Source organism: Photinus pyralis, unplaced genomic scaffold, assembly GCF_008802855.1.
Source record: "Photinus pyralis isolate 1611_PpyrPB1 unplaced genomic scaffold, Ppyr1.3 Ppyr1.4_LG7, whole genome shotgun sequence".
In the NCBI taxonomy this organism is placed as follows: Eukaryota; Metazoa; Arthropoda; class Insecta; order Coleoptera; family Lampyridae; genus Photinus; species Photinus pyralis.
The window spans coordinates 11,543,114-11,569,435 of NW_022170738.1; the positions used below are offsets into that span (position 1 = coordinate 11,543,114).

The 26,322-nt window shown below is 37.7% G+C and overlaps 1 protein-coding gene across 3 annotated transcripts in view; it reads right to left on the reverse strand.

The window, feature by feature from the left end:
- The window catches only part of LOC116177230 (vacuolar protein sorting-associated protein 13B), a 65,543-nt gene that overhangs the window by 18,723 nt on the left and 20,498 nt on the right, over nucleotides 1-26,322 (reverse strand). For all 3 annotated transcript variants that reach the window (XM_031496140.1, XM_031496141.1, XM_031496142.1), the window contains exons 18-31: nucleotides 20,735-20,924; nucleotides 20,279-20,690; nucleotides 20,013-20,232; nucleotides 19,624-19,966; nucleotides 19,342-19,575; nucleotides 9,581-12,071; nucleotides 9,273-9,534; nucleotides 9,012-9,219; nucleotides 1,693-1,857; nucleotides 1,486-1,647; nucleotides 1,237-1,436; nucleotides 1,021-1,195; nucleotides 536-970; nucleotides 377-487 (exon numbers count right to left, since the gene is read on the reverse strand). In XM_031496140.1, coding sequence (XP_031352000.1) covers nucleotides 377-487; nucleotides 536-970; nucleotides 1,021-1,195; nucleotides 1,237-1,436; nucleotides 1,486-1,647; nucleotides 1,693-1,857; nucleotides 9,012-9,219; nucleotides 9,273-9,534; nucleotides 9,581-12,071; nucleotides 19,342-19,575; nucleotides 19,624-19,966; nucleotides 20,013-20,232; nucleotides 20,279-20,690; nucleotides 20,735-20,924 — 5,608 coding nt within the window. The remainder of the gene's footprint in view (nucleotides 1-376; nucleotides 488-535; nucleotides 971-1,020; nucleotides 1,196-1,236; nucleotides 1,437-1,485; nucleotides 1,648-1,692; nucleotides 1,858-9,011; nucleotides 9,220-9,272; nucleotides 9,535-9,580; nucleotides 12,072-19,341; nucleotides 19,576-19,623; nucleotides 19,967-20,012; nucleotides 20,233-20,278; nucleotides 20,691-20,734; nucleotides 20,925-26,322) is intronic.

Consider the following 26,322-nt stretch of genomic DNA (forward strand, 5'->3'; position numbering starts at 1 on the left):
CGCAATTACGTCTAGATGTCCCTAATCTTTTTTTAACGTAATCTAACTTTACAGTAAATGAAACAAAATACAAGGTGATTATTTAAACAAAATTAACTAATAATTCCAATACTACCTATATGCATTTGTTTATTAACAATGTGCTCGGGTTATTACGAATAAACACAGAATTGGTTTGTTTTACTTGAATTTGTGCCTCAGTATTATTTTTTCTTTGGATTTTGTTTGTAATTGCGTAATTTTTATTTAAATTGTATCACTTGTTAAATTGTTGATTTAGATATGTTGTATGTTACTTAAAATTCGACCTTGAACCTACCAAGAACTGCGCTAATTATTGAGAACGCCCCACCACCCTGTAATAATGTACACTTACATTATGAGACGAATGAGCGTAACTAATCGGAAGGAATCCTTCATCTTGCAGATTAGTCTCGCTCTCTTGCATGAATAATCGCACCCGTATATCTTTGGCACTAATCTCGACCTTTAACAAAAATATCACACGCAATTCGTAAACGCCGAAAAAACCTACCTGCATCGCCGAATCGACAATAACAAAGGTGGTGTGAATCGATTTGATTATCGTAATCTTAACGTCGCCATGGAACGGAACATAAACGAGTTGATCTTTGGACTGATACAAGTTGATGGGATACGACCAACTGTACTCCTCCGAGTTCATCAGGGGTTCGCAGGCGATAATCAGCTGCTCGGCCGATTTCTCCTGAACGATATCGGGAAATTTCTCCGTGTAATTCGGCATGGTGTAATAGCAAGCTCGGTAGTCTTCGATTGTGCACGCCCATTTGAAGTGTTCCGAATCGGGAACGGTCAGATTGCGAGTCGATTGGGCAAAGTACAACGTTGCGCCGCTTCGATTTTCGATTAGCATTTGCGGATATAGATCGTTATAAAGAGACAGGTAGATCTGCCCTCTGTGTTCTTGAGAGGTAATTACGATTGGAATCTAAAAGTTACAACACTACGTCTTGGTTCAGAAACTGGTAAGGTAATTACGCTTTGGTTTTCGGTTTGAACCGAAATGCTGCGACGTACTAATCCCTTGTCCACTCTAACCGGGCAGGACCAGCCGCACTTAGTACTCACCGAAACCGAGATGTACAGCGCAAAGTTTGCATTCGTGTCGTACTTTCCGATGACGTACCACTGCACGATGGGAATGCCCGTGTTACTGCAAGTCACTATGTATTAGTGTTGATCTGAGCTTCTTACCTTTTATCTAAATTAGGAGCTAATGTGAAGGAGAATTTCTCAAAGCTTTCACCGATAGAAACCTTCTCCCCAGATTCCTCGATCGCCAAGCACAAAATGTGGACCTGTTGCGACATGTTATTAACCAAAACGTGACTAGAACTTATCTTCAGTAAACGTATTTCGTTCACAAAGCTACTGGAGATTGTAGCGACACAAATCTGAAACGCACGTTATTTTCTGGCGACTGATCACTTGTGGATCTCTTACATGTTTCCCGCACATAATGATGGTATTAATGTCCCCTTCAAGGGGAACAGTGCCGGTAATCTTAGGCATATAAAACGAGGTTCCCCATTCTGACGTTGCCAGTTGGAGTGGTGATGAAATGTTCCAGATATTGTTAATACCAATGCCCAAATGGAAAGTTTCCTACAACAATGTTTAGGATATGCAACAAAGCAATCGGTGGCTTACGTCGAGTTTCGGCGGCGTAACAATTCCATAGTGGCACACGCGACATAGTTCCTTCTCGTTAATTATAATAGCGATAGGACAACCGAGAGTGTTTACCATCAAACTCCACGGTAACAACTCAACCGCAAGCGCGCTTGAATAGTCCGATGCGTTCTTGTACCTTACCTATTACGAAAACATAAAAAGAAATTCAGCATGTGCTATACTTGTTTAAATCTCTAAGTACCAAAGAATTTTACAGACATTTTAAATAAGTCTTCAACGCATTTAATCATAAAACATTTGCTGTGGTTAGCCTAGATACCACCTACATCTGCGCATGCGCGATTCGGCTCAAAAACTTTCCTTTTATACCTAAGAATATAAGAGTACAGACAGACAGACCGACATCATCGAGATTTTGGTTGTTTGTTGATTTTTTTAATTTCAAATGACTTTCTACCAAGTGCCAACGGCTTCCATGAGCGGGCAGAAGGAGGAGCAGTATTATTTTTAATTTGCATTAAATCGCTAGTTGTGTCTTGACTTATTTACTTAAGGCTTAAGGAGAAATTAGAGAAATTAGTTTGTAGACAAAACGGAGGTGAGGAAGTAGAAATAATTATTTACACTCCTTCGTTCTAAATCGCGTTTTCCCAATAAAACACGAACGTCGGGAACGTCAATTTTACAATTGACTATCTACTTTCGCGCACTAGTGCCTAAAAATTCAACGAAATTATCTATTTAGTGTGGATCATAAACTAATAAGTAGTATGATGGAAGAGTAAAAAAGAAAATATAAATACACTTTACATCATTCCCTGTAGTACAGGGGCAAAAATAAGCTTAAACCAGAAGTTTTGAACAATAAATTGACATTTTAAATTTCTAGATTTCTACTTTATCGGGATAGAGGACTTGATTTTTTCAAAAAAATTATAATGTCGCAAAAATCTCGCGAGAGGATTTGAATTTATATAAATTCGATTTAACTAATCCGTGCAAAAAATAGAATACATGTTAAGGCCGTATTAGACGATGCAATTTTTATTGCAATCCTTGCAGCAACTATTGCTGCTATTATTGCAGCAATTATTGCAAAAAGATGCAATGATTACACTATGCAATTTATTTGGCAATTTTTTTATACCCAATTCTAATCATGTATTGGTGCCAATGAAAGTGGAATTGGCATCACTGGGAAATACTTGAAAGCAACTTCACGTCTGTTGTAGACCAGGAAACGTGTGTTTTGTGACGTTTCCTTTGTTGAAGGCCGTGCAATTTATTATTTATATTTGCACGCACTTATTCACACTCATGGCCGTTTCCACCGACAAATTTAAGTGGAGCTTAGTTTAAGCGTAGCTTAAAATCCATGGCAACGATTATTGAGACAATGGTTGCCATGGATTTTAAGCTACGCTTAAGCTAAGCTCGGCTTAAATATGTCGGTGCAAACGGCCATCAGGTTCGTTAAATTCATTGAGTAGGTTTAGGTTTCCCTTTGTGAAATCGTTATTGGCAAGCCACTGCCTGGTCCAAAAATGTCGTCGTCTTCTTTGTTTCTTTTTTTTTAAAAGAGCAACAGCAGACGCAATAACTAAAGATGCGGCAGCAATATCCATTTTTGAATTCCTCGTAAATAGGTTATTTCAGTTTTAACTTTAAATAACAAACCTGTATATAGCATAAGGAGGTAATGTTCTCCAGTGCATACCACTTTATTTTTTTTATAAATTAAATGTTACTAAAATAGTTACTAAATTGCAAGAAAAATTGCAAGAAAAATAGCACAAGTTCTATAACCAGAAAATTGCAGAATGTCTTGCTGCAATATTTGGTGCAAGAAATTGCACGTGCAATTTTAACATACACGGAGCAATTTTTCGTGCAATTTCTTGCGGCAATGAATTGCTGCAAAAATTGCAATAAAAATTGCATCGTCTAATACGGCCTTTACGTGCGTGAACAGTATTTGCTTGATTCGCGCGAGATATGCGTCGCTCGTAACGCGCACTCTCGCCCCCAAACTTCGCGCTCATCTGCAAAATAACTGTTCCCGCACTAATAATGTAAATAACTATTTATTATGAATACAACTATATACGGCACAAAACAAAAGTGGGAAAATGTTGCTTTCAACAGAGTAGTACACCCTCGCACAACGCCCTACCCGTGCGAGAATACCCATAGGGGAAGTTTTGCATTTTCCAAGAAAATGGCTTTCTCAGCACTGTGGGAAGAGATAAATGGCGGTATGGGGACAAAACTATACAGGGTCACTGGTGTCTTTCTTTTTTTCTTTGAAATTGAGTATACAAAATCAGTGAATTTCGATGAAGAGATTGAGCCATTTGCATAATTAGGTGCTAATTAAGTGCCCTATTCCCGAATTAAATGCTCCTTTTTTTTAAATATTATTACATGTTCTGCCAGGTTATATGAACTCAGCAGAGCACTACCTTAAAAAAACCCAAGAAAATGAAAAGTGAACTAACTATAATTAGGTGCTAATTAAGTGTCCTATTCCCGAATGAAATCCTCCTTTTTTTTAAATTATGAACCTGGCAGAACATGTAATAATTAAAAAAAAAGGAGCATTTAGTACGGGAATACGGCACTTAATTATGCAATATGTTTGATTGTGTTCTGCTTACCTTCCTCTGCTAGGTTCATGGACATAAACAACGAAAGTATTGTAATTTGTAACTTTATAAGCTTATTCTGAATTGTGCAATAATGGAACACTTTTGAAGGCGCGCAAACGATGGTTATGTCATGATTTGTTGATACGGCCTGCACAATACGACATGTTGATTTAGTAGGTATGTGCGCAGACGCACGAATGTGAAGTTAGCCCCTCATTTATAAAATTTTGACCCCCCCCCCCCCCATAAAGTTTTAAAGATCTTTGTAAATCTTTAAGAGTTTATACAATTAAGTCATAACAAATCAATTTTGAAAATATGAGGTACCAACGACACCTCATTGAAGTTTTCGATGAGGCGTTCACAAACATCTGGTGGGAAGCTGCTAAGTAATTTTCATACAGGGTGTTTTTTTTAAGATGGGCCATACGACAATGTAAAGGCGTTGAGTTATTTAAAATGGGCCATAGGGAAATTTACATTGCGCCAATTGTTCTCAAATCTTGGCCTTGCGCTTAGTTATTTCACTGACAGTTCTGTATTCTGTATTCCGCCGCTCGAAAAGGTGTTCATGTAGTACAATTTGTACAAGAGTGGGTACAGTAGCGGAGTGGTAATACGAGCTATTTTATACGTTTATAACTCATTTGAATAAATTTGTTGATTTAGAAACAATTTCTACAGTACTGTGGCAGATAATTCGCGAGGAAGCTATGACTGAAACAACTGATGCAATCTAAATTTCCCTATGGCCCATTTTAAATAGCTCATAAAAATGTGAATTCTCCCTATTCACGAACGGTTGCCGTGGGACTTTCACGGTTTTTGGATACGCAGCTCAGTTGCCATCTTCACCATGACAAAAATCGAAATCGGAAAAAGCAATCAGACTACACATCAGATGACAAACATGAAAAACCCACGTCTGCCAACCGTCACAGGACAAAATGGCGCCAAATTCAAATTCGCCCCTACTTCCTGGACACCCACTACATCTAATAATGAATTATAGTTGCGTCCTAAAATCCACCAACTGTATTTTTTTTGTAACTTCTGAAATATTAAATATCATAAACCATTTTTATATTTTAGGGTTAAATGCAACACTTTATTATAAAAAGTCTGCCTTTGAAAGGCTAAAAATTCTATCAGAAACAGTCCGTAGGTTCACCGCAAAACTTCATTAGGGGGTTTTACAACTGAACATTTGTTTTCTAGTATTTAAGGGTGCGTTTGCACGCCATGGTGTAAGAAAAGTGAACTAAGAAGTATTTTTGAAATATTCGTTGCTTTGTGCTGCCATCCCGAATCCGCGATCCCTATTTGTACTTCGTTAGGTCGCTAACACTCTCATATATTCGTTTTTACTTAAGATAAAATTAAAAATAGTATTTTGTTTATCTTTGGTTACCACCTGTAACTGTAAATATCGTTCCGTAACTCTAAAAAGAGAATTTAGTGATCTTGCGAAATAAATTCTACCTAAAAATACTTATTTACCATAATATGCGGTTTTATTCAGTAATTCAATTGAATACCAATAACAGTGCGTAATTGTAATCCTGAAATGCCATTCAAAGTTGGGTTATGTTATGGATTATGCTCAGGATTATGTTTACCTGATTTTCTATTAACTGCAAAATAACAAAAAAAAACAGTACCTACCTAGGTAAGTGAAGTTGAGGATCTTTATTTTAATATAGTTCTATTAAGGGATTGTTTTAGGCTATCCTTCGACTGTACACATTTCCAAAGATTGACTTCCGACACGGAGTAGGTACATTTTTTTCCGATTATCATTTTACCGAACGATGTCATTGCAGTGCGTTTATATAAGGCCATCGGTCACATCATGGTCAGAACACGGTGCGGGCAATTATTGTAACGTGTATTTCTGTTCTGTTCATGTTCTGACCGTAACCTGACCGATAATAATGTGAATCGGCCTTCAGGTACATGCTCTAACTGATACTGTGACTCAACCTTTATGATCACAAAGGACAATCCACGCAATATTTTTAGGAAAACCAGATTTGCAAGTCAGCAATACCACAGACAACATATACTTGTCTATGGCAAGACTAACTCATAATTGAATGATATTTGTTTGGGTGTGAAATCATATTTTGATATAATACCGATAGTATGTAGTTCATTCAAATTATGGGAACCGAGATGGCATCCAATCGGTGGGGTTTCGTTATTATTAATAAATAGTGCTTAAATTTAGTTGTAAGTGACGTGTACATTTATTATCGAATAAATATATAATCACCAGTTACTGATTTCTTACAGAGTTATCTGATAGCACTGCCGAGGTGTAAATACCACCGTACATGTCGACAGTGCTATTAGCTTGGGCGAGAAATTTTGATAGAGTTTTCTTGCCCTTAAGTAGCGCTTCGTCTGGTAAACGTAAGCAGTATTAACACTTTGTGTATTATCAATTCAGAAACACCATCCAACATAACCTCTTTTTGTTGTAAACTCTGAAATTTTTATATTAATTAATTATAACGTAGAGTGAAAAATCCCATGATCCTAAACTCAATAAACTCATAAATACTTCTTTTGCCAGTTTCCTAACCCAAATTTTGAATGTAGGTAACGTTAACCAGTGTAATTCCTACTTATGGTACGGTTTTTTGCTGGATACATTTTATCTGCATTAATGACCAACAAAACCAATAAAGGACTAAGTTATACTGCTAAAAAGTAGGCACATTCCAATAAGTACTCCACTTTAAATTTCCCGCTTTGTAAGAATAGTATATCGTAGCCATCTTAGTGGATACACGTTGAACTACACTGAGCACAGATTTCTTTTCTATAATTGTTTTACGAGTTATTGTTCAAGTGTACGGAGTTCATACCGTTTGTGCTTTAGAAACCACATATTATCCATTTTTACATCACGTTTTATTCCTTATATGTTCAAGAATCTGGAGAAACAATTTATATTTCAAAAACTTCTTTGACCTTTGAATTATACACAAAAGATTGCCATTGCAATCGAAAGTCTACTTTATACACTTTCAGAGAATGTGCTATGAGTTTTAATGCAATATAAACTGTTCACTTATAATTTACATACATTTAAGAACAAGAAACAACAAACATTTCCGAAAAAAAATTTATAGTTTTTAAAAACGGTATGAATTCCGTTAGGCATGTTTCCCATAAGAAAGCTATTGTGAGGTAGGCAACACACAATACTGATAGCGCGCCTTTAATGGGCAAAAGCAAAAAATCCTCCATCTATTTCTTATTGGGAACATTTTTTGGCACTTTTTTATTTTTCCATAAACCTCCATTTTGGAGGGGGCTGTCCTGAACCTTAGTTGAAACACATACCTCAACAGGATAACGTTTTTGTCTTTTTTAGTGCAAAACTTAAAATCCACCTGTCAAATCCTTATTATGGAGACTTTCAGAACTCTCGAGGGACTATCTGGAACTCCAAACAGAACTCAAAAAGGTAGTCCTTAATCCTTGGGGATGAATTTGGTTGAATTTTAAAGTGTGGCATGACCCTTCAAAAACATTGAAACTTTTTATAAGTTTTGCACCTTAAAATATAAAAAGGTTTATATATGTAATATGCACGCGTTACTGTATTCATTTTAAGAAGGTAGCGGTAGAAAGCATAGGGAAACTTTAACTTTCAGTGTGATTGGTTAAAACACGAGTCAGTATTACACTGAAACATAAAACGAGTAGCGAATTTTGCAAGCTGGTAGTTTCTGTTGCGAACTAAACTGTTGAAATGTCATTAGCTGTTAATGTCAAAGATTTTATTTGTTACTCAGTTGTAAACGTTGATTAACAAGACAAAACGCAAACGGGTAAACGTCATGTTTAAACGCTACTGACTTGTAAAACTGACAGCAGACCTGTAAAAATTTTACAAGTTAGTAATCTAGTAATTTCATTGGCCAGAATTAATGCGAAGTCTCTGTTACACGGATAACATGATATTTTAGACATTTCTTCGAGATCAATTTAAGAACTAATTATTTACGTTTACTATTGTTTACAAATGAGTAATAAATAAAATATTGTACATTATACGCCGGGTAAAAGTTTTTACTGGCTCTAGGAGATGACTTCTCCTATCGCCAGTAAAAACTCACTTACCTGGCTAATAATGTAAAATACTATATTTCTGTTTGCGGTGCTGGATATTTCTACTTTACAATAATTTGGGGCCGTTTTATATTTTTCCTGTGTGTGTTTATCTTCAAACACAGCGCCATCTACTACCTTCTTATATAGAATGAAGTATAATTGAGCATATTTTTGGTGTAATTTTAGGGTTTTAGTAGTTCCCGATCACTCCACACAAGTGATACAATTATTCATTACAAGATTTTGCTCTAAAATGTATATTTAAGTAACTGTAGTCAGAGAGTAAGTTAGATCTATGGATATTAACCTTTTCAGAACTTAATAAAACGTTCACCTTTGACGTAATGCTGCGACTGCGTGAAGTTTGGCCCCCAAAATTGAGAGTTAAGTCTTTCACAGACTGATCAAGAACTCTAGAACTTTATGGAGAGCATCGAGAACTCTAATTACAATTTTAAAATTTTATAAATGCATTTGAATTTAATATTTCATTCTTAAAAGAACCCGTGACTCGTTATTGAACTCCAACTTACCTTAAATAATAATTTGCATACAAACCTGAACATAAGTTAACGGTTGATTATCAGCTATCCAGTCGACCTCCTCCATACTGTCTCCCAAATAAGGCCAGTCTGTATCGTCGAAGAGAGTCAGCGCTTTAAGGGTCTCGTTTATGTCTTCATTCTCGGGCCGCCTGAAGAAATCTTTCTGATCGACCAGGCTGTAATTTAACGGCACGTACGGATTTGACGTAGGCGTTCCGCCGCTAAAATTCCGATTCGTTTTAAGCCGCAATCTTTCGCAAACCGACTCACTCACTCGAACTGAAATGACAGCTGATGGGAATGGTCGATGGTTCCCGGACAGTACAGCTGCTGACATTCGCCTCGGCCTCGTATCGTCGCCTCCAAGTTAACGCCCAAGGTCGGCGTTTCGATGTGCATCTTCGAGACGACGGGCAAATTCGATCGGATCATGAACAACGGCCAGAGAATCACGAGGACTTGCTTGCCGAAGGCGAGCGGCTGGGTGACGATTCGACACCAGATGCTGAGAAACTGGCCGCGCTCTTGTAGGGGAACTGCGCGGAGAATATTAGTGAACCTTCGTTTTATTCGCACACTTACCTTTGACTAACCACGGTTGGGCGCATTTAGAATTCTCCTTTAGGGGAATGTCACCGGACCAGGCCGATTCTAAACCGAAAAACCGCAGCCTTAAGTGGTAGCTGTTACTGTTGCTGTTGTCGATTAGTAAAGTGGGCGGGGTCGATTTTCCCGGGATTATATGACTGGGGGTGTTTTTAAATTCGCGCTCTTTGTCTTTGTCAACGGCCAGCACGACCTTCAGCTCAAAGTGCTCCAATAGCATGTTACAGATAGTCAACTGACCCGAAAGCAAAATTTGCTTTTGAGTTGCGGAGAGATTGCTTACCGTCACGACTAGAACGACGCGTCCATCGTTAACCAGTTGGTAGGCTTCCGTGCCTTCTTTGTCAATTTGTAAAGCACGCGACCAAAGCCATCCGTTCTCCTCTAAACCTACCCGAATCATTTGCTTAGTCTTTTGCGATCTCCAGCAGTACAGGTGGCAGTAGTGAGGCAACAACAAAATATCTTCGTCGGTAGAGGCCTGTCCGAATCTTACATTGACATTTGTGTTGTTACAAACAACATATCGCGTCATTACGATCAGCTCCTGCGTGTCGTTCCCCTCCACTTTCTGCGCCCAACTTTGCTCCCACATCTGGCCGCTGACTGCTAGAGTGTGCGCTATCGACGGTCCAAATTTAACGCAGATTGGTTTACAAATGAAATTTACATTGGTAGCCTTAGAAACGTTAGCCTCCAATTTTAAGGCAAACGGTTGCACAAACGCCTGCTGCGTTAATGAGTAATAATCCAAGACGGAGCTCTTAATGGAAGTCGTTATGTCGAAAACCGCCGAATGAAAATTCCAGGTGGCCAAGTAGGCTTTCGTTCCCTCAAACGTCAGGGAGGCAAAACAGATATCTTTCGGAAACAGCAGGTCGCAAGTGTACTGTTTCAAAGCTCGGGGCATTACGAGAGGAATACCTTTGTTAAAATTCGTGTACAAGGAAATATGCACGGTCGAAATGTCGACAACCAGCGATAAATCTGGAACTAAATTTTTGTTAAAGTACGAGTCAATTCGCATGCAGGCGGCAAGCACACGAGGCGATATTAAAAGTTTGGAGCCGTCGAAAGTTTGCAACGAATCCTTTTGCATGCTCAGCACGACCCTCCAAATGCTGGCCACGTACTGCAAGCTATTATCCGGTAAAGTTAAATTGTTGGACTCATTCTCGGAGAGGTAAAACTGGAGATAGGGGCGGTAACAACTGTGACAGTCCGACCAATACTCCAACTGGCACAAAATTTGGTAATTGGAGTCCTCAACCGTGTTCTTGTAAGGAACCGGAAACACGCGAACTTTCGTCAACGCCCTCGGCTGCGGATATCGCCAGGCCATTGCCAAAATTCGCTTCTTCCAAAACATGACCTGATAGGGCAGCGGAAGCTCGTCGCTGTTTCCCGTTGCCGAGTCGACGAACTGAAAGGCGCCCGCGCGGAGATCGTCCTTGTAATACTGCTCCTTTTCGACACTCGCGCCCCTCGAACTGCCACTCCTCTCGCTCGAGTCAGACTCCCTGTACGACAAGCTCGAGAAGAACTCCGCCAGATCCTTCGTAACCGCCTGGACGCACTTGAGCTGCTGCGGACTGACGTCAAGCATAATGCAGTCGCTTTCCACCGAGATCTGAATTTGCGGATCTCCGTCGACCGGCTGCCAGGATTCCCACGATAGTGTCAATTCGATTGCGAAGCTCCACGGATTGAGCAGCAGTCGTGTGACCCCTTCCATTACCACCCCTAGCGTCAAACCCTCGAAGGAAATGACGTTGATTAGACGCTCCGGCCGGTTGGTTATAGTAAAATTGTTCTTCAATCTGCTAATGCTTAAAGTCACCTCGGGGACGTTCTCAGTTTTGCCAACTAAGACCAGTTGCGATAGCTGGACATTTAGGCAGGCGACGTCAAAGAGCATGCTCTTGATTTCCTTAAACTTCGTATACGTTTCTGTGCCTTTTTGTGCCGTTTGAATGGCATCGTTTTTTTTGCACGTGGTCGACGGTGTATATTTAAAAAAGGTGTAGTAGTTGTAGAGGACTTTGTCCTTGATTACGAGCAAGTGGTTCCAACGGGTCACTGAGCAAAGGATCTGCGTCGGTCTGGCAAAGTTAACGTCGACGGTCGTCGGCTGGCCTAGTCCTCGCGACCATTTCAACGTGAAAAAGGCGGGTCGAATCCCCGTGCCCGGATTGGGCATGCCCGAAAGCGTCTCCAGTAGGTTGATCGGGTAGTCATCTTCGGTCGGTGTCGAAGTGCACGGCACGTATTCGGGACCGGAGATTTTTACCGATATGTCGAAACATGAAAGGTGCAATTTTCGTCCCAGATAATAGCGAGACATGAAGAGATTGGGCTGGGAGATGCACAGAAATAAAAGCGGATGATATTGGTTATTCTCAGATCTGTAGGTTTTTTCATCTATGCTACCCTCCTCTGAGGCGTCGTAACCTTTGTCGTAGTCGTTCTGAAAAGAGACTCTTAAGTACACAGAGAGAGAGAGTTAAGAATAGAACAGTGAGACAACCCCCAAGTACATTGGAAAGGGAAGATCTAAAATACTTTAAAAAGGACGTAGAAAGTACTGATTTAGAAATTTTAGAAAAACGCTAGAATTTTCTGGATTGTAGTCTTTTCTACAGCTGCTAGAGGGTGCTTTTAAAGCAATCAAAAATTATCCCGAAAATCAAAAGCTGAACATCCCAATGCCTAGAGCCTAATGCATCCTATAAGATTCTGAGGATGTAATGGGATGACGTAGAAAGTCTTTTATTGTATTGAAAGAAACTTAATGGCTCTCAAAAATATTTCGAGCGCTTTTTAACACATTTTCCTCACGTTAGAAGGCGCTATTATAGACACTTTCTCCGTCTGTCCGTCCGTCAGAGGCCGCAACTACTCATACAGTTTTCAATATTTGTTTTTTTTTAAAATTTGGTTGCTTATAACAGGCGATCAAAAATGAGTTGTTGTCGAGTCGCCTTTGGCAGTTCAAGTTAAATACGATTTCCCATGGAAACAAAAGTTCCAAAGGTGACTCGACAGCAACTCATTTTTGATCACACAATAGCTTTGGCACATGAGCCAACAAAAATCATGACGAATAATGTGCGCATGCGCGGACTGTGCAATGTCAACTTTTTGAGTTATTGAGATTCTTTAAAATGTGCTTCTCATAAAGGCAAACCTACCAAGTAAGCGCATGCGTAGGCTGCGCAATGCTACCTTTCTTATTTAGATATTTTTTCAAGTTTTAAGCTCCAGAACTACTTATGCAATCGGAAAGCACAGGTGAAGATAAGTGATAAGTGGTCCAATCCAATTGAAGTGAGTTCGGGTGTTCCTCAAGGATCCCATCTTGGTCCAGTACTATTTTTGATTTTTATAAACGATATATCATCGGTGTTTGTGTCTAAACATGTCTTATGGACGATCTGAAGATATATAGACCTATTGCAGACCTTCGAGACATGAGTTTGCTACAATCTGATTTAGTGCGACTTGAAAAGTGGGTGGTTGAAAATGACATGAAATTAAATGTTGAAAAGTGTCACGTGATCTGTTTTTCCAGAAGGAACTCTCCATCTTTGCAAAGTTACTATCTGTACGGTCAGCTGATTGATTGCGTGGATTCTGTTCGTGATTTAGGTGTGATCTTGGATTCCAAGCTTACATTTCGATTGCATTATGATCACATTGTATCTAAAACTATCAAAATGATTGGGTTTATCAACAGGCAATGCAAAAGTTTTTCTAATCCATGTACATTACGCACCCTATACTACTCATTAGTTCGATCGAATCTTGATTTATATTGTGTGATCAAAACTCTCTAAACCTTCCCCATAGTTTTTATTCGTTGAAGTTTTTAAAAATAAAAGCGACTATAGTTTCGGCGTACTGCCATCATCAGGCGACTAGAAGTTTATCACAATATAGCAAATTTGAAAACATTAAAGGTGGGTTCATAGCTCTCCGTTCATACGTTTCCGTTTGTCCGTTAACCAATCAGAAGACAGCAAATTTTTAAATCGTACGTCGTCCGTTTACGACGGAAAAGTTGGTTGAAGTTGAACATTTACGTTTCCGTTGGTCCGTTTTTAACAAGAGTGAGGTTATGTTTGGTACGTTAACAGCTGTGTTCACCTATTCGTTCTTCAGGGTAATAATCAGATAGCAACGTGTTCTTACTTTCGTACCATTTTTCAATACTGAAAATCACGGAGGGTATAGTACAAAATAAAATTTAGGTTATGGTTATATGTTGCAAATGTACAATGTGGACGGATTGCTATGAACCTTAACAAAATGTATTATCCGTTTGACGGATCAACGCAACGGATGAACGGAGAGCTATGAACCCACCTTTAGAGCTAGTACTTACTGTGAAATTTAACAGGAAAACGGTAAGTTACAAACGTTGAAGACGAATAATCGACGAATTCGTATTATGGTCTCCCTATCTTACCACACATATCGATAGATTGGAAAGAGTGCAATCCTATTTTCATCGATTGTTAAAATATAAGCTCTCATTGGCAGGAATCGTGTTTGAAAGAACCAATGACGTAAGACTATATCTCAATATCATGCGGTTAGAAAATCGAAGAACACTACTTACCCTGCAGTTCGGCTTTAAGTTATTAAACGGCCACATAAACTGTCCTACTATCTTGTCTGGCATTTACTTTAATGTTCCACAAAGATTCGTTCGATCTTCGAGGCTTCTTTACATGAGACCTAATCGAACTCTTTACATTCGTAACAGTCCTCGAAATCGATTGTTGGAGTCATTGAACAAATTTAATGATAAAATCGATTTATTTAGTACCTCTCTCTCGATTTTCAAATGCAATACTACAATACTTTTAATTGAATGACGTTACGTGTTATCATATCAATATTTAAATTTAATTATTTCGTGTCATCTACTTAGGTACACGTAGTTGTTAGGTACGATTATTCATTATTATAGTATATTATATTGTAAATTGCCGTAGGCGTAAATAAACATAAACATTATTACCCAGAGATACTTCTAGTAAGGGCAAGCATGTCACATATTAAAAAATTAGGTGCGCGCATGCGCAATGCCAGTTTTCTTGTTTATGGAAACATTTCTTTGAAGTTTTAACCACAGATGCTGTTAGTAAAAAAAAACATAGCACACATACCTATGGTCTTTTGGGAAGTACTGATCAATGCATAGAAAATGCGCTAGTTACTCGCCTTAGGACGAAAACCTTTTACCATTTTTTAAATTCTCTAGCCAGTTTTTTATTGCGTTCAAAACAACAAGACGATTCGATTCTGGAATCTTGAATTTATCGCAACAATCCTAGGTTCCTAGAGGGATTTCTAAGATTTTTGAAATCATTAGCAAAATATTTGAAAGAATAAATGAATTAGGCGGGTCACTCTGTAATTGGGCGCACGCCTGTTGAGGGCCCAGAACAAGAGAGGGATAATAAATACATATCACTAAGAAAACTTCTACAAATATTCTAAGAAGATTTCAAGATTTCCTAAGACTTCTTCTATGAAGATTTATACTAAGATCCCTAGAACGACTTCTAATACAATACGATTTCAAGAAGGATTTCCGATACTCCCATAAGTTCTCCAAGTCCTATAGAAATACTTCCAAAACAACATTTAGAGAGTATCCAATATGGGAGGATCGCAAAAGTTTCTGAGAAGATTTCTAAAAATTCCCGCATTATGTTCCACGGCTAGAAGAAAAAGGGATCAGAAAACGCCATGTAACTTCTAGAAAAAAAACCTTCAAAAAGAATAGAAATCTCTGGGCTTTAGTAAGCTTTGAAGAGGCTGGGACACTGTAACGTACACGATCACGATACTAGGCTTAAGCATAACATTCAAACTAAGTACTGCAGGTTGTCAAAACACAGGATGGTGTAGTCCACCAATCTCAACTTCTTTACAACAGCCTTCCTAATAATATAAGATCTATGCCCATTGGAGCTCTTAAGTCACGCCTCAAAACATTTCTTTCAAAACATGCTTTTTATTGTCAGGAAGAGTTCATGAAAAACTGTTATGCGATATAATAGATATAATATGTAAAATTGTACTCTGTAATCCTCCTCTGTTAGTTAGTCTCTGAATGTACCTTTGTATTTTGTTTGTAATATTTTTTTTTCAATGACGACCGTAAGTGTACCCACACGGATAACGGTATAATAAATATTATTATTATTAATATAAAGAGTTGGAAAGGCTCTGGAAACTGTTTCAAGATTCTGTGAAGCGTTCAAAACTCTTGAATGCATTTGAAAAGCTTTGCTGACCCAAAAAGGTCCTTAAAAAGGTATGGGTAAGGATATAGAGAGGTCTGGAAAATATGTAGAGACAGACCTATAGAAAGGGCTCTCAACTAGCTATAAAAATCTAAATCTCAGTGACGATGATAGGGAAAAAAACCAAGAATGTTCTGACAGTGTTTCATTATACTGTAAAGCCTGGAAATAAAAAAAATAAATACTTGTTGGATTCTGGAAACGCTTAGAGCTTTTTACTAATAGGATTTGTAAGATTAATAGTGGTTTCCTACAGAAACCATTTAGATTTTATGATTTTTATAGAGCTATTGAGAGGCGCTTTTGGTACTTGACAACCTAAGATAAGTCTAAACAACTACAAATTGTGCACAACCCTTGTGCAGGTAAAGCACATTTTTTTTTAAACACCCCTACCAAATTTTACTTCCATAAATAAGAAAGTTGACACTGCACATCTTACACAAAACCAAATTTGGAAAATGGCGCTACATTTGCTTTTATTCCAAGTGGCTATGTATCAAATTTCATTTAAATCCCTCCATAAATAAGAAAGTTGGCACTGCGCATGCGCAAAACGACATTTTGAAACTGGCGTTAAATTTGGTTTTATTCAAAGTGGCTATGTATCAAATTTTATTTAAATGCGCAATGGTTATATTTCTTCCAAACGTCCCAATCGCCCTTTGTAGGTACTTTCCTTTGACAATTCACTCTTAAGATAACGACAAGGGATCGAGGAGGGAGACTATGTTTAGTATAATTTAATTCCTTTCGTTGAGACCTTTCATTAGAGTACCATGAAAGTAGTTCCACTCCCCTTCACCCCATACTTTGATAAGAGGACAGAAAGAAAGGGAGTAGTTTGTAGAAACCTGTTCCTTTCGTTGAGACCTTTAATTACAACACAATGAGAGATAACATTAATTTTACCCCCACCCCTCAGGCCCCGTCGCTCACTGATCTCGGAAAAGAGTCGAACGGGAATGTTATAGTTTGTACGAACCAATTTATTTCGATGAGACCTATTAGAATACCATGATGGGTAGAACATGTGTTTACCCCCCCCCCCCATTTTTTAAAGTTTAACTTGAAACCACTAAAGGCATGCCTATGCAAAATCTGAGACCAATTGGTTGTCGTATGTAGAAGTTATGCACATTTTACTTTCAAAAACAGCACACCTTCAAGGTATAGGCTACCTACTGCAAAAAATTCCTGGTCTCTAGGACCATTCCCCTAGAAGTAGTTCAAAACGGTAGAAGTGGGTCCGGACGGACGGACGGACAAAACGCAAACAATAGCACTTTTTTTTAATTCTTAAAAAATGCGCTAAAAAGCATAGAAAGTCATGGAAAGACACAGAAAGCTTTGGAAATGGCATAGGAAACAGAACGTTGAAAATGCTGAAGCGTCGAGATGCGAAAAGGGCACTGTGAGTTTTAAATCGATTCGACTCAACTTTCGGCATTGCGTATTATATGGCTAAAGTTATGCCCATATTTATTTTCATGCAATTCAGTTCATAACTAACGGAGATGTCAAAGCACACGGACAGATAGAGGGACAGACAGACAAAGGAACAGACGGACAGACCAACAGACAGACAGCAATACTAAATAAACGAGATCGTTAAAAAACGGCAAAAGTGTACAATTATGGAACATGTAAAAAACGGTTTTTTGGTTTTTTTACAATAACTTTTTTAGCAATAAACGCAGAAAAAGTTTCTTCCTTGGTGCAAGCCTCGACACCATAACGAACCAAATGGTAAAAAAAGTAGAACAATAGCTCTTAAGATAAAGAACTAGTAGCGTCTCAACGAACGAGCGGACGGAGGGACGGACGGTCGGGTGGACAAAGTGGTCACAATAGCGCATTTTTTTAAATTTTTGTGGAAATGCGCTAAAAAGAAGAATCTGCATGACGCCCGAAAAAAAAGATGAACACATTGGCATACAAGCAATTGGACAAATTAGAGGGGGAATGGGGGAAGGGTTTGAAGTGTCTTAACACCGAAAACAGAATGTTAAAAGTAGAGCTGGAAAAAACTAACAATGCACTCTATCAAATTAAAGAATTAAAGGCAAAAAAAAGAGTGACTAAAAGGAAAACAAAAATTAGAACGTAGAGTGACAGAATTGAAAGGAAGCGATGAAAAACAAGAGGAAAACCAGAAGAACTATACCTAATATTAAAAGAGATTAACACAAGACGAGAATATCTGAAAAACTAAGTAAGCAAGTACGTATGAAAGCAACTGAGAGTAGAAATAGAAACTATGGAAACAAAAAAATTGAAGAAAAGACCAAGAAAAACTTGCAACGATGAGGTTACACCAATATTGGAGAAGAAAGACATATTCTGAACAGAAGAATGTGAAAAAGCAAAAAAAAACAAGTTAAAAAGTAATCGTGAATGATTTACATAAAGTGCATTTCCACTTGCATTCATTTCCTATTTGTAAGATGCAACTTTTGTTAAAATTGTAAAAATCCGGCCACAAATATGAAAGATAACGTTGCACATGTGCAATCCATTTTTGACGTGCTACTTCAATTTCAGTTTATAAGAAGAATTTCATTTCAATGCTTTTCTAAATAAGAAAGTTGGAACTGCGCATGCGCAAACCTAAATTTTGAAGCTAACGTTAGATTTTCCTTTGTTCCAAGTGGCTATGTATCGAATTTCATTTAAATTTCTCCATAAATAAGAAAGTTAGCACTGCGCATGCGCAAAACCAAATTTTGAAATTGGCGTTAAATTTGCTTTTATTCCAAGTGGCTATGTTTCAAATTTCATTTAAATACTTTTATAATTAAAAAAGTTTGCAATTCGGTTAATAATAGTCGAGATGCGAAAAGGGCACTGTGAATTTTGAATAGAGTCGACTCAACTTTTGGCATTGCGTATTATATGGCTAAAGCTATGCCCCCATATTGAATTTCATGCAATTCAGTTCATAACTAACGGAGATGTAAAAGCGATCGGACATTTCTAAACATAGTTATTGTTCACACGGACAGATAGAGGGACAGACAAGACAAAGGAACAGACGGACAGACCAACAGGCAGACGACAGACAGCAAAGCAAAATTATAAACGATCTCTAGGATTGTTTGTTTTTTTTATAATAACTTTTTTTGTAAGCGGTACAGAAAAAATTCCTTCCTTGGTACAAGACTCGCACCATAACGAACCAAATAGCGAAAAAAGTAGAACAATAGCTCTTAAGATAAAAAACTAGTAGCGTCACAAAACGAGCGGACGGACGGGCAAAGTGGTCACAATAGCGCATTTTTTTTTATTTTGAAAAATGTGCTAATAACATTTTTAAGAGTTCAGATCTATGAAATATTTAGCCAGTTTCCCTTTTTCTCTGTAAGGTCATCTTACTATTCTACGGGCGCTTAAGGGATACCTAAATGAACTACTAACCGTTTTGAGTTTATGTCTTCTATCCTTCTGTTTCAGTGAGGATTTCTTCCCGGAACCCTTATGCGTTTCGTACAACGAGACGCGAATTTTCCCTCCTGTAATTAAAACGTCCATGGGAACGTTGTGAAGCGGAGGTGGTAAAAGATTAGGCGGCCGACTGAAAACGACCTTATCGCTGGCCTGATTTTTTAACAGGTGCTTGACGTCCGTAACCGAACTTTCCAAAGTAATATCCTACAACATTTTTTGATTAGATCATTAACCCCAAGTCACGTTGTGTACCTTTGACTTAATCGAAAACATACTTTGAAGCTCGGACGTTTCGATTCCAGAATCCAACGTTACCCCGGTACTATCGATGTCCTCCTCCTGCACGGAGTCGAAGACTGCCGGATGAAATTTGGGATAAGGAAATTTCACTACGGGTCTTTTAACAACCTCGTCCGAAAACAGTGGGCGAATAACGTACAAGAATTCCGCGATTAAAGCTGACGCCAACTTAATTTGCGCCAGTGATAAGTTTATATCGACATCGGATTCCAGGTTGATCTCAATCGAATGGCCACAAATCAGCGTCGTTGTCTTGTAAACCATCGCCGGTGCCACAATGACCAAAACGTCGAACCTTTAACATCCGACAGTAAAACAAAGCCAAGCTTGACCGGCCTTACTTATTAACAGCCGTCCATATGTTAACCATCTGCGAGTTAATCGTGAGGCAATTTTTGCCCAGGTTGTTCCACTCTAAAGCTGGATTCTCATTCATCGTTCTAAGCCTCGACAGGTTTGTCGCTTGCAAATCCAGAATTTGATTTAGATCGTCCCACATGCCGGTAATTAAACATATATCTTTTACATTCAGCTCGTATTGCCTGTCCTCAACTTCGCTACCTAAAAAACTAGGAGGTGGCACACTTCATCGGCATCGTTTACAAACCTGGAATGTTTAAAATGCGAGACTGCGCCGCCAGCTGGTAAATATCAGGCCGACACGGGGAACGGCAAATGGGATTGACGGCGCTCGGCGCTAAATTGATTGCTTCAACTTGCAACATGCAAGTGTCGTGCTCTGTCCCGGTGCTGCCCAATTCTTGCGAGGGGATAATTAACCGCAAACCGCGGCACTCGACGTAAATTAACGGTAGATTTTGATTACTAATTACAAACGCCGGGTGGGAATCCTTCGCCTCCTCACTCGCCGGCGGTAAATTCAACAAAGGTTCAAAGGTCATATAGAAACAACGCAAGATTGATAAGGGCAAAATAAAATCAATCGGTTGGATTGTTAGAACGATTTCTGTAATGTAACGGGACATCGGTTGGAAATTGAAATGATTTTCGTTAACGCTCTGCAAGGAGATAGTAATTAGGAGGCTTAACAAAGCTAGTGTACCTTTCTCTCTTTGGTTTTCTGCTTTGGAAACGTTCCCCATAGGGCGTGCGTGTGTTGACAGCTTGCGCGCGTAATGGTAACGGTGGCGAAACCGACGTCTTCTTGCCGTTCGCCCGTGACTTCGGTGTCTTTCGATTTCATTAGTATTCCGAGGAACTTTCCGGAACTCCAGGTCTTCGCTCCAATTTTTCTGCAAACATTTTACGAACTACAACTTGTCCGGGTGAAAAAAGAATGCTAAAGCATGCTGGTGTGCCGGAATTTTTATTGGAAGTATGGAAGATTGAAGAAGATTCAAGAGAAAATGCTACGAACGATGGTGGCAGCACCTGTTTATCTACCCCCAAAGAATTCTCTCAATCGCGTTTTTGTATATACTGTTGTACTACGTCACGCAGGCGTTACTTTGGTTTCAGCACCTTCAATAAGATTGGGCCGCCCTTTATGTGAAACATAATAATTACGTGATTTATTTATTACAGTAAAAATATAATTTATCACTCACGAATACACGATCTATAACAGCGCGAACTATTTATTACATCAGCGTTAAAAGTAGAACTGAACTGTAACGTAATGGAATTTGCTTATACAGTAAAGTCGAATGTTTGCGAGCGGTGACGAACAGTTCAGAATAAAATACGCGATATTCCCCGCAAGATTACGTCACATGCGCCTTCGGGCTTTATCGCCGATAACTAATCTTTCATGGCGCCTTGATGTCTATAGTTCGCGACAAATTTTTAAAGTAAATCTGGTAGGTTTTTTACGAATAAACGCAAAATGTGATCGTTTCGTTTGAATTTGTATTTCAGTATATGTTTTTCCTTTTAGAAGTTTCTGTAGATGCGTAATTTTCGTTTTAATATTATCGCTTTTGTAAATTGTTCAATTTATATAAGGTGCTAGGAGTAAGACACATCTGGTCGAATTTTGCGTGATTCGAGGGGTGGCTCACTAAGGTATTATGGTGTACACTTGGCTGGTATTATAATACGTAGTAAAGTACTCAATTATTTACAAGTATTTACTTTGAATTTTACAAGTATAAGCATTTGCTTACTTTTATTCATACGGGCCATTGTCTCTCCCAAGCACAAATACTCCCAGTAACTTGCAAGCTTGCAAATAGTACTGACCTATCCGTATACAGGGTGTCAATTTTAAAACTTGCAGTTGGCCATATTTTCCAGACTAAAGAAGATATTGAAAATCGCAAAAAACCGTTTCGGGAGTATCGAGGGGGAACCAGAATGACGTTATGAATGGCAATCTCTCACCCCCCAGTCGCCTCTCTTCAAAAATTCTAAATGTCAACCCCATACTTGTGAGACATCGTTGGAAAGCTACTGAAAAATGCTTTCCAGTGGTACCAATAAAGTCAATATTCATTAAGACAATTTAACAAAAATTTAAAAATTAACAAACAAAAATAAAAATTAAGCCATACCTATGTTCAAGATTTGGTCGCTAAATTCGAAGAAACGGGATTTGTTTTCACTAAAAAAAGAAAGCAACGAAGATTGCTCAGGTTGAAGTTCTTGGACAATTTGCCATAAATCCCCTCAATCTCAATTCAACATTTTTTTGTTAATTAGAAGTTTTTTGTTAAATTATCTTAATGAATATTGACTGGAAAGCATTTTTCAGTAGCTTTCCAACGATGTGTCACAAGTATGGGGTTGTCATTTAGGATTGTTGAAGAGGGGGACTGGGGGGTTAATGGGGGTGGGGGGTTGTCACTCATAACGTCATTCTGGTTCCCCTCGATACTCCCGAAACGGTTTTGCGCGATTTTCAATATCTTCTTTACTTTGGAAAATATGGCCGACTGCAAGTTTTAAAATTGACACCCCGTATAATAGAACTTTTGAGGTTTTCTGACAAGTTTACAATTCAAGATCTAATGAAGTATCAGAGTTGATTATTAAAAAATGATTCTGCGAACTCTTTCATTAGAATCGTTCCCTGATATGTATAAATAATTGTAAAAAACAAAGAATAAACGAAATCCTCTCGCCCTTAAAATATTTATGTATGTTGATAATTATCTCCGTTCATATAAACATTGGCGCAAAGCAAATTCTGGACCATCATGAAGGAAATTGCAACGTCAACAGTGACTCTGGACTCAGGGCCGTCTACTGCAAACTGGTGAAATTCGATTAGTTTATCGTTTTCTTTTAACACATCATATTGCAACAATAACAAAAAAATAAATGAAACATTTTTTTGTGTTTGGCGGTCAACGTATAATTTAAGAAATATAGGCGCCTAAAAAATACAGTAAAAATTGAGGTAGAAATGTACTTTTAGGCTGTCAAATATATGAAAAGGGCAATGCAGACACATGAAATAGCCCATGTAATGATTTAAGTAGCATTGAACTAATTAACTAATACAGTCGAAACCGGATATAAAGACATCGACTGATAGGCTCTTATCTTATCATCCACACTAGGTATTTCTGCATGCGTTTAGAGAAATGTTAGGGAAAACCGAGGTGAAAACCGTGAAAACATTAAGAATAATAATTTATAATAATATTTACTATAATAATTATAGAAATACAGTGGAAATGATAATGTGTTCTACACAATTTATTACCCAACATAGCAGGTATTATTCGGTATTAATGGTATTACTGACAGTAGGTATCTTCGATATTATCTAGTATTATTGGTATTATCTGGTATTAAACCAAGTATTATTACTATTATTTGGAGCTATTTTATATTATCAGGTATTATTGGTATTATCTAGTATTCTTCAGTAATCTTTAGTATTATGGTATTATAGACATAAAAATACCGTTTTTGTATTATGGTGTACACAATTTGAGCTTGTGAGCCACCCCTCGGCGTGATTTATAAAAAGTTATATCTGGTCGTATGCCATAGGAAGTCTTATTGTTAAGTGAAATTTAATTAAAGCGCATGCGGTTCTGATAATATAATGCAGGTGTTTTAAGAAGTGCGCGTGCACTCTGTCGAAGCTGGCGTTATCGAAGTCTAATTGTCATTGGCAGTGTATATGAAAATTCATAAAGAAGATTATTTTATGGTGGCAGTGGTGGATTCCTTTAAATACGGGAGACAATGTTTACGGGTTTTTTTTTTATTGATGACGGTTTGAGTGCGGGAGATTTATTACGCGGTTATTTTGGGCAGTTGGCCATTCGTTTAGTTGTCCACGCTTACGCCTTTTCCAGTACCCGTGAAAGAGAATTTTTCTAGGAATTTTCCCACCATCAAATTCTACATATGTAATTCAAACAAAGCCAGTGTCATCTAAATCGAGATTCTAGTGCAACCAAAGAAGTGAAGTTACGAACTATCATCGTATGGTGTTCGTGTTTGTGCATCAATTATATTAAATGCGATTGACCGGATACTTTGGATTATTAACACGGAAGGAAGTCTATACCTCAAGTCACCACCTCCACCAAGTTTCTCCAGTTTTTCAGTCTTCTCCAGTTTTTATTGACTTAAATGAATTATTAGAAAAATGAATTAATAAATATGATTTTAGCTTTGAACGAGGCGGATAAAGATTGCCTTTTTTTTGCATGGCCACCTCAGTATTATATAAATTACATATAACTTATTTAAGATTAGAATATAAAAACCAGGAAAACCAAGATAGGTATTTCGAAAACTATCAGAGATAGGGACATTATTATCAAAAGTTGAAGGTTTTTGTAGGAGCTAAATGATAACAGAAAAATATACAGAGTGATTTAAAAAAAGTGAGATTTTTTAATATGAAGTTTTGCAACTTTGGACCTCCCAAAAAAAAACACCCTTAAGCTATATTTTTAATGTTTCATAGTAGATGTATTTACTTGACTTTTACTTAACCCAGGATAAGATATAAAACCTGGAATCAAAATTTAAGTAATAATTCTGACAATACCGGGTGGTGCCTAGCGCGACACAGCATAGGGATTTCAATGGTAATTTCTTTATAGTCAATTACTAGCTCCCCTAATTATTTTAGAGCAAAAGTCTAAATAAGTTTTTTTGAGAGAAAAAAATACTGCATCTGTTCATACTATTACTTATAATTTTCCGCTTTTCAAAACCGTAGAAATCGGCCAAATAAAAAGGTTCATTTTACAATAAATCAAATATGCTTTGGAATTACCTAAAAAAACAGCGATCACGTTTCATTATTTTCTTTTGACGTATATTAAATTTATACTTGTTCATAAATTAGTTAAAGAACTGCTAGTGCAATAACGTTCAAAATGTCCGTCAAAACCATCAGGAAAACGACTATTCATTCAACGTTTTGGCTGCACTAGCGGAAAATCCGAATATAAGTTTAGGAACAAATCTTCTTCAAATCAGTTTTTTTTTCTTCGATTATGTGGGTACTCTGGGTCCGGAAAATGAACACAAATGGTATCTGATGCAGATGCAGCATTACATTCTCTAAAAAAACATTACCCTTAGATGTATGTTATTGCGCCGGTTAGTTGAAACATAATTAAATATGAAAATCGTTCGACGTCAAACAACGATAACTTAGATGCGATGCGCTTGTAGTTTGTTAAAAGATTTCAAAGCATTACTGATTTATAAAAATGAAATTTTTTATTTTGTTAATTTCTACGGTTTTGAAAAATGGAAAATTATAACTAATAGCACAGAGCTACACATACACAGATTGCTAACCTTATGCATTTTTTGGGAAACAAATTTAGGTATACTTAAAAGCGCCCTCTATTGCGGAGCAGAATAAACATGTACCGTTTAAAACTGTAATATGACGCTTATGGATTTATGCATTAGATGTCGCTGCAAAAAATTTAAAGCGGTAAAGTGTGCATATAATCCAGTTTAATTGGATTTTTACCAGGAAAGTTGTGGGGTAGTTTTGATTTCTTTGATTCTATATGTTTTTTGGCGTGCTGAACCCGAATCTGAGATTTGCTAACAAAATTTCATGACGCAACATTGAAAAAAATACAAAAAAAGTTGAAAAAGATATTTTTTTTAGCAGTTTTGTGCTTACAACTCGAACACTATCAACTTTTCGAAAATAACCTCCCTATTTTATATCTTATCGGCGTGGTAAAGAGTGTAACGTTAATGATGGCAGAGATATACATAGTTTGTAAGTATGCCTTTGCGGTTAGCAATCTGTCAAGACCTTTAAAGTCGCAAATAGTTTCCGCCAACTTCAAAAAACCTTCACGATTCTTTAAAAACCTGCCCTATGTTCGTGTGTATCTGTGACCACAGGGACCCGCTTTTAATAACTCCCTTACGACGAATGAGTAGCTTCAGTTTAAATTAAACAATTATGGCTCAACGTACCTCCTATCATATCATACTACTGTAATAATACGAATATTAAAGAATTCGAATTGTGCAAACTTTAGTGCTTTAATTTTGTTTCAGCGACATCTAACGCATGCATAAGGTTAGCAATCTGTGTATGTGTAGATCTGTGCTAATAGTATGAACAGATGCAGTATTTCTTTCTCTAAAAAAAACGTATTTAGAGTTTTGCTCTAAAATAATTAGGGGAGCTAGTAATTGACTATAAAGAAATTACCATTGAAATCCCTATGTTGCGTT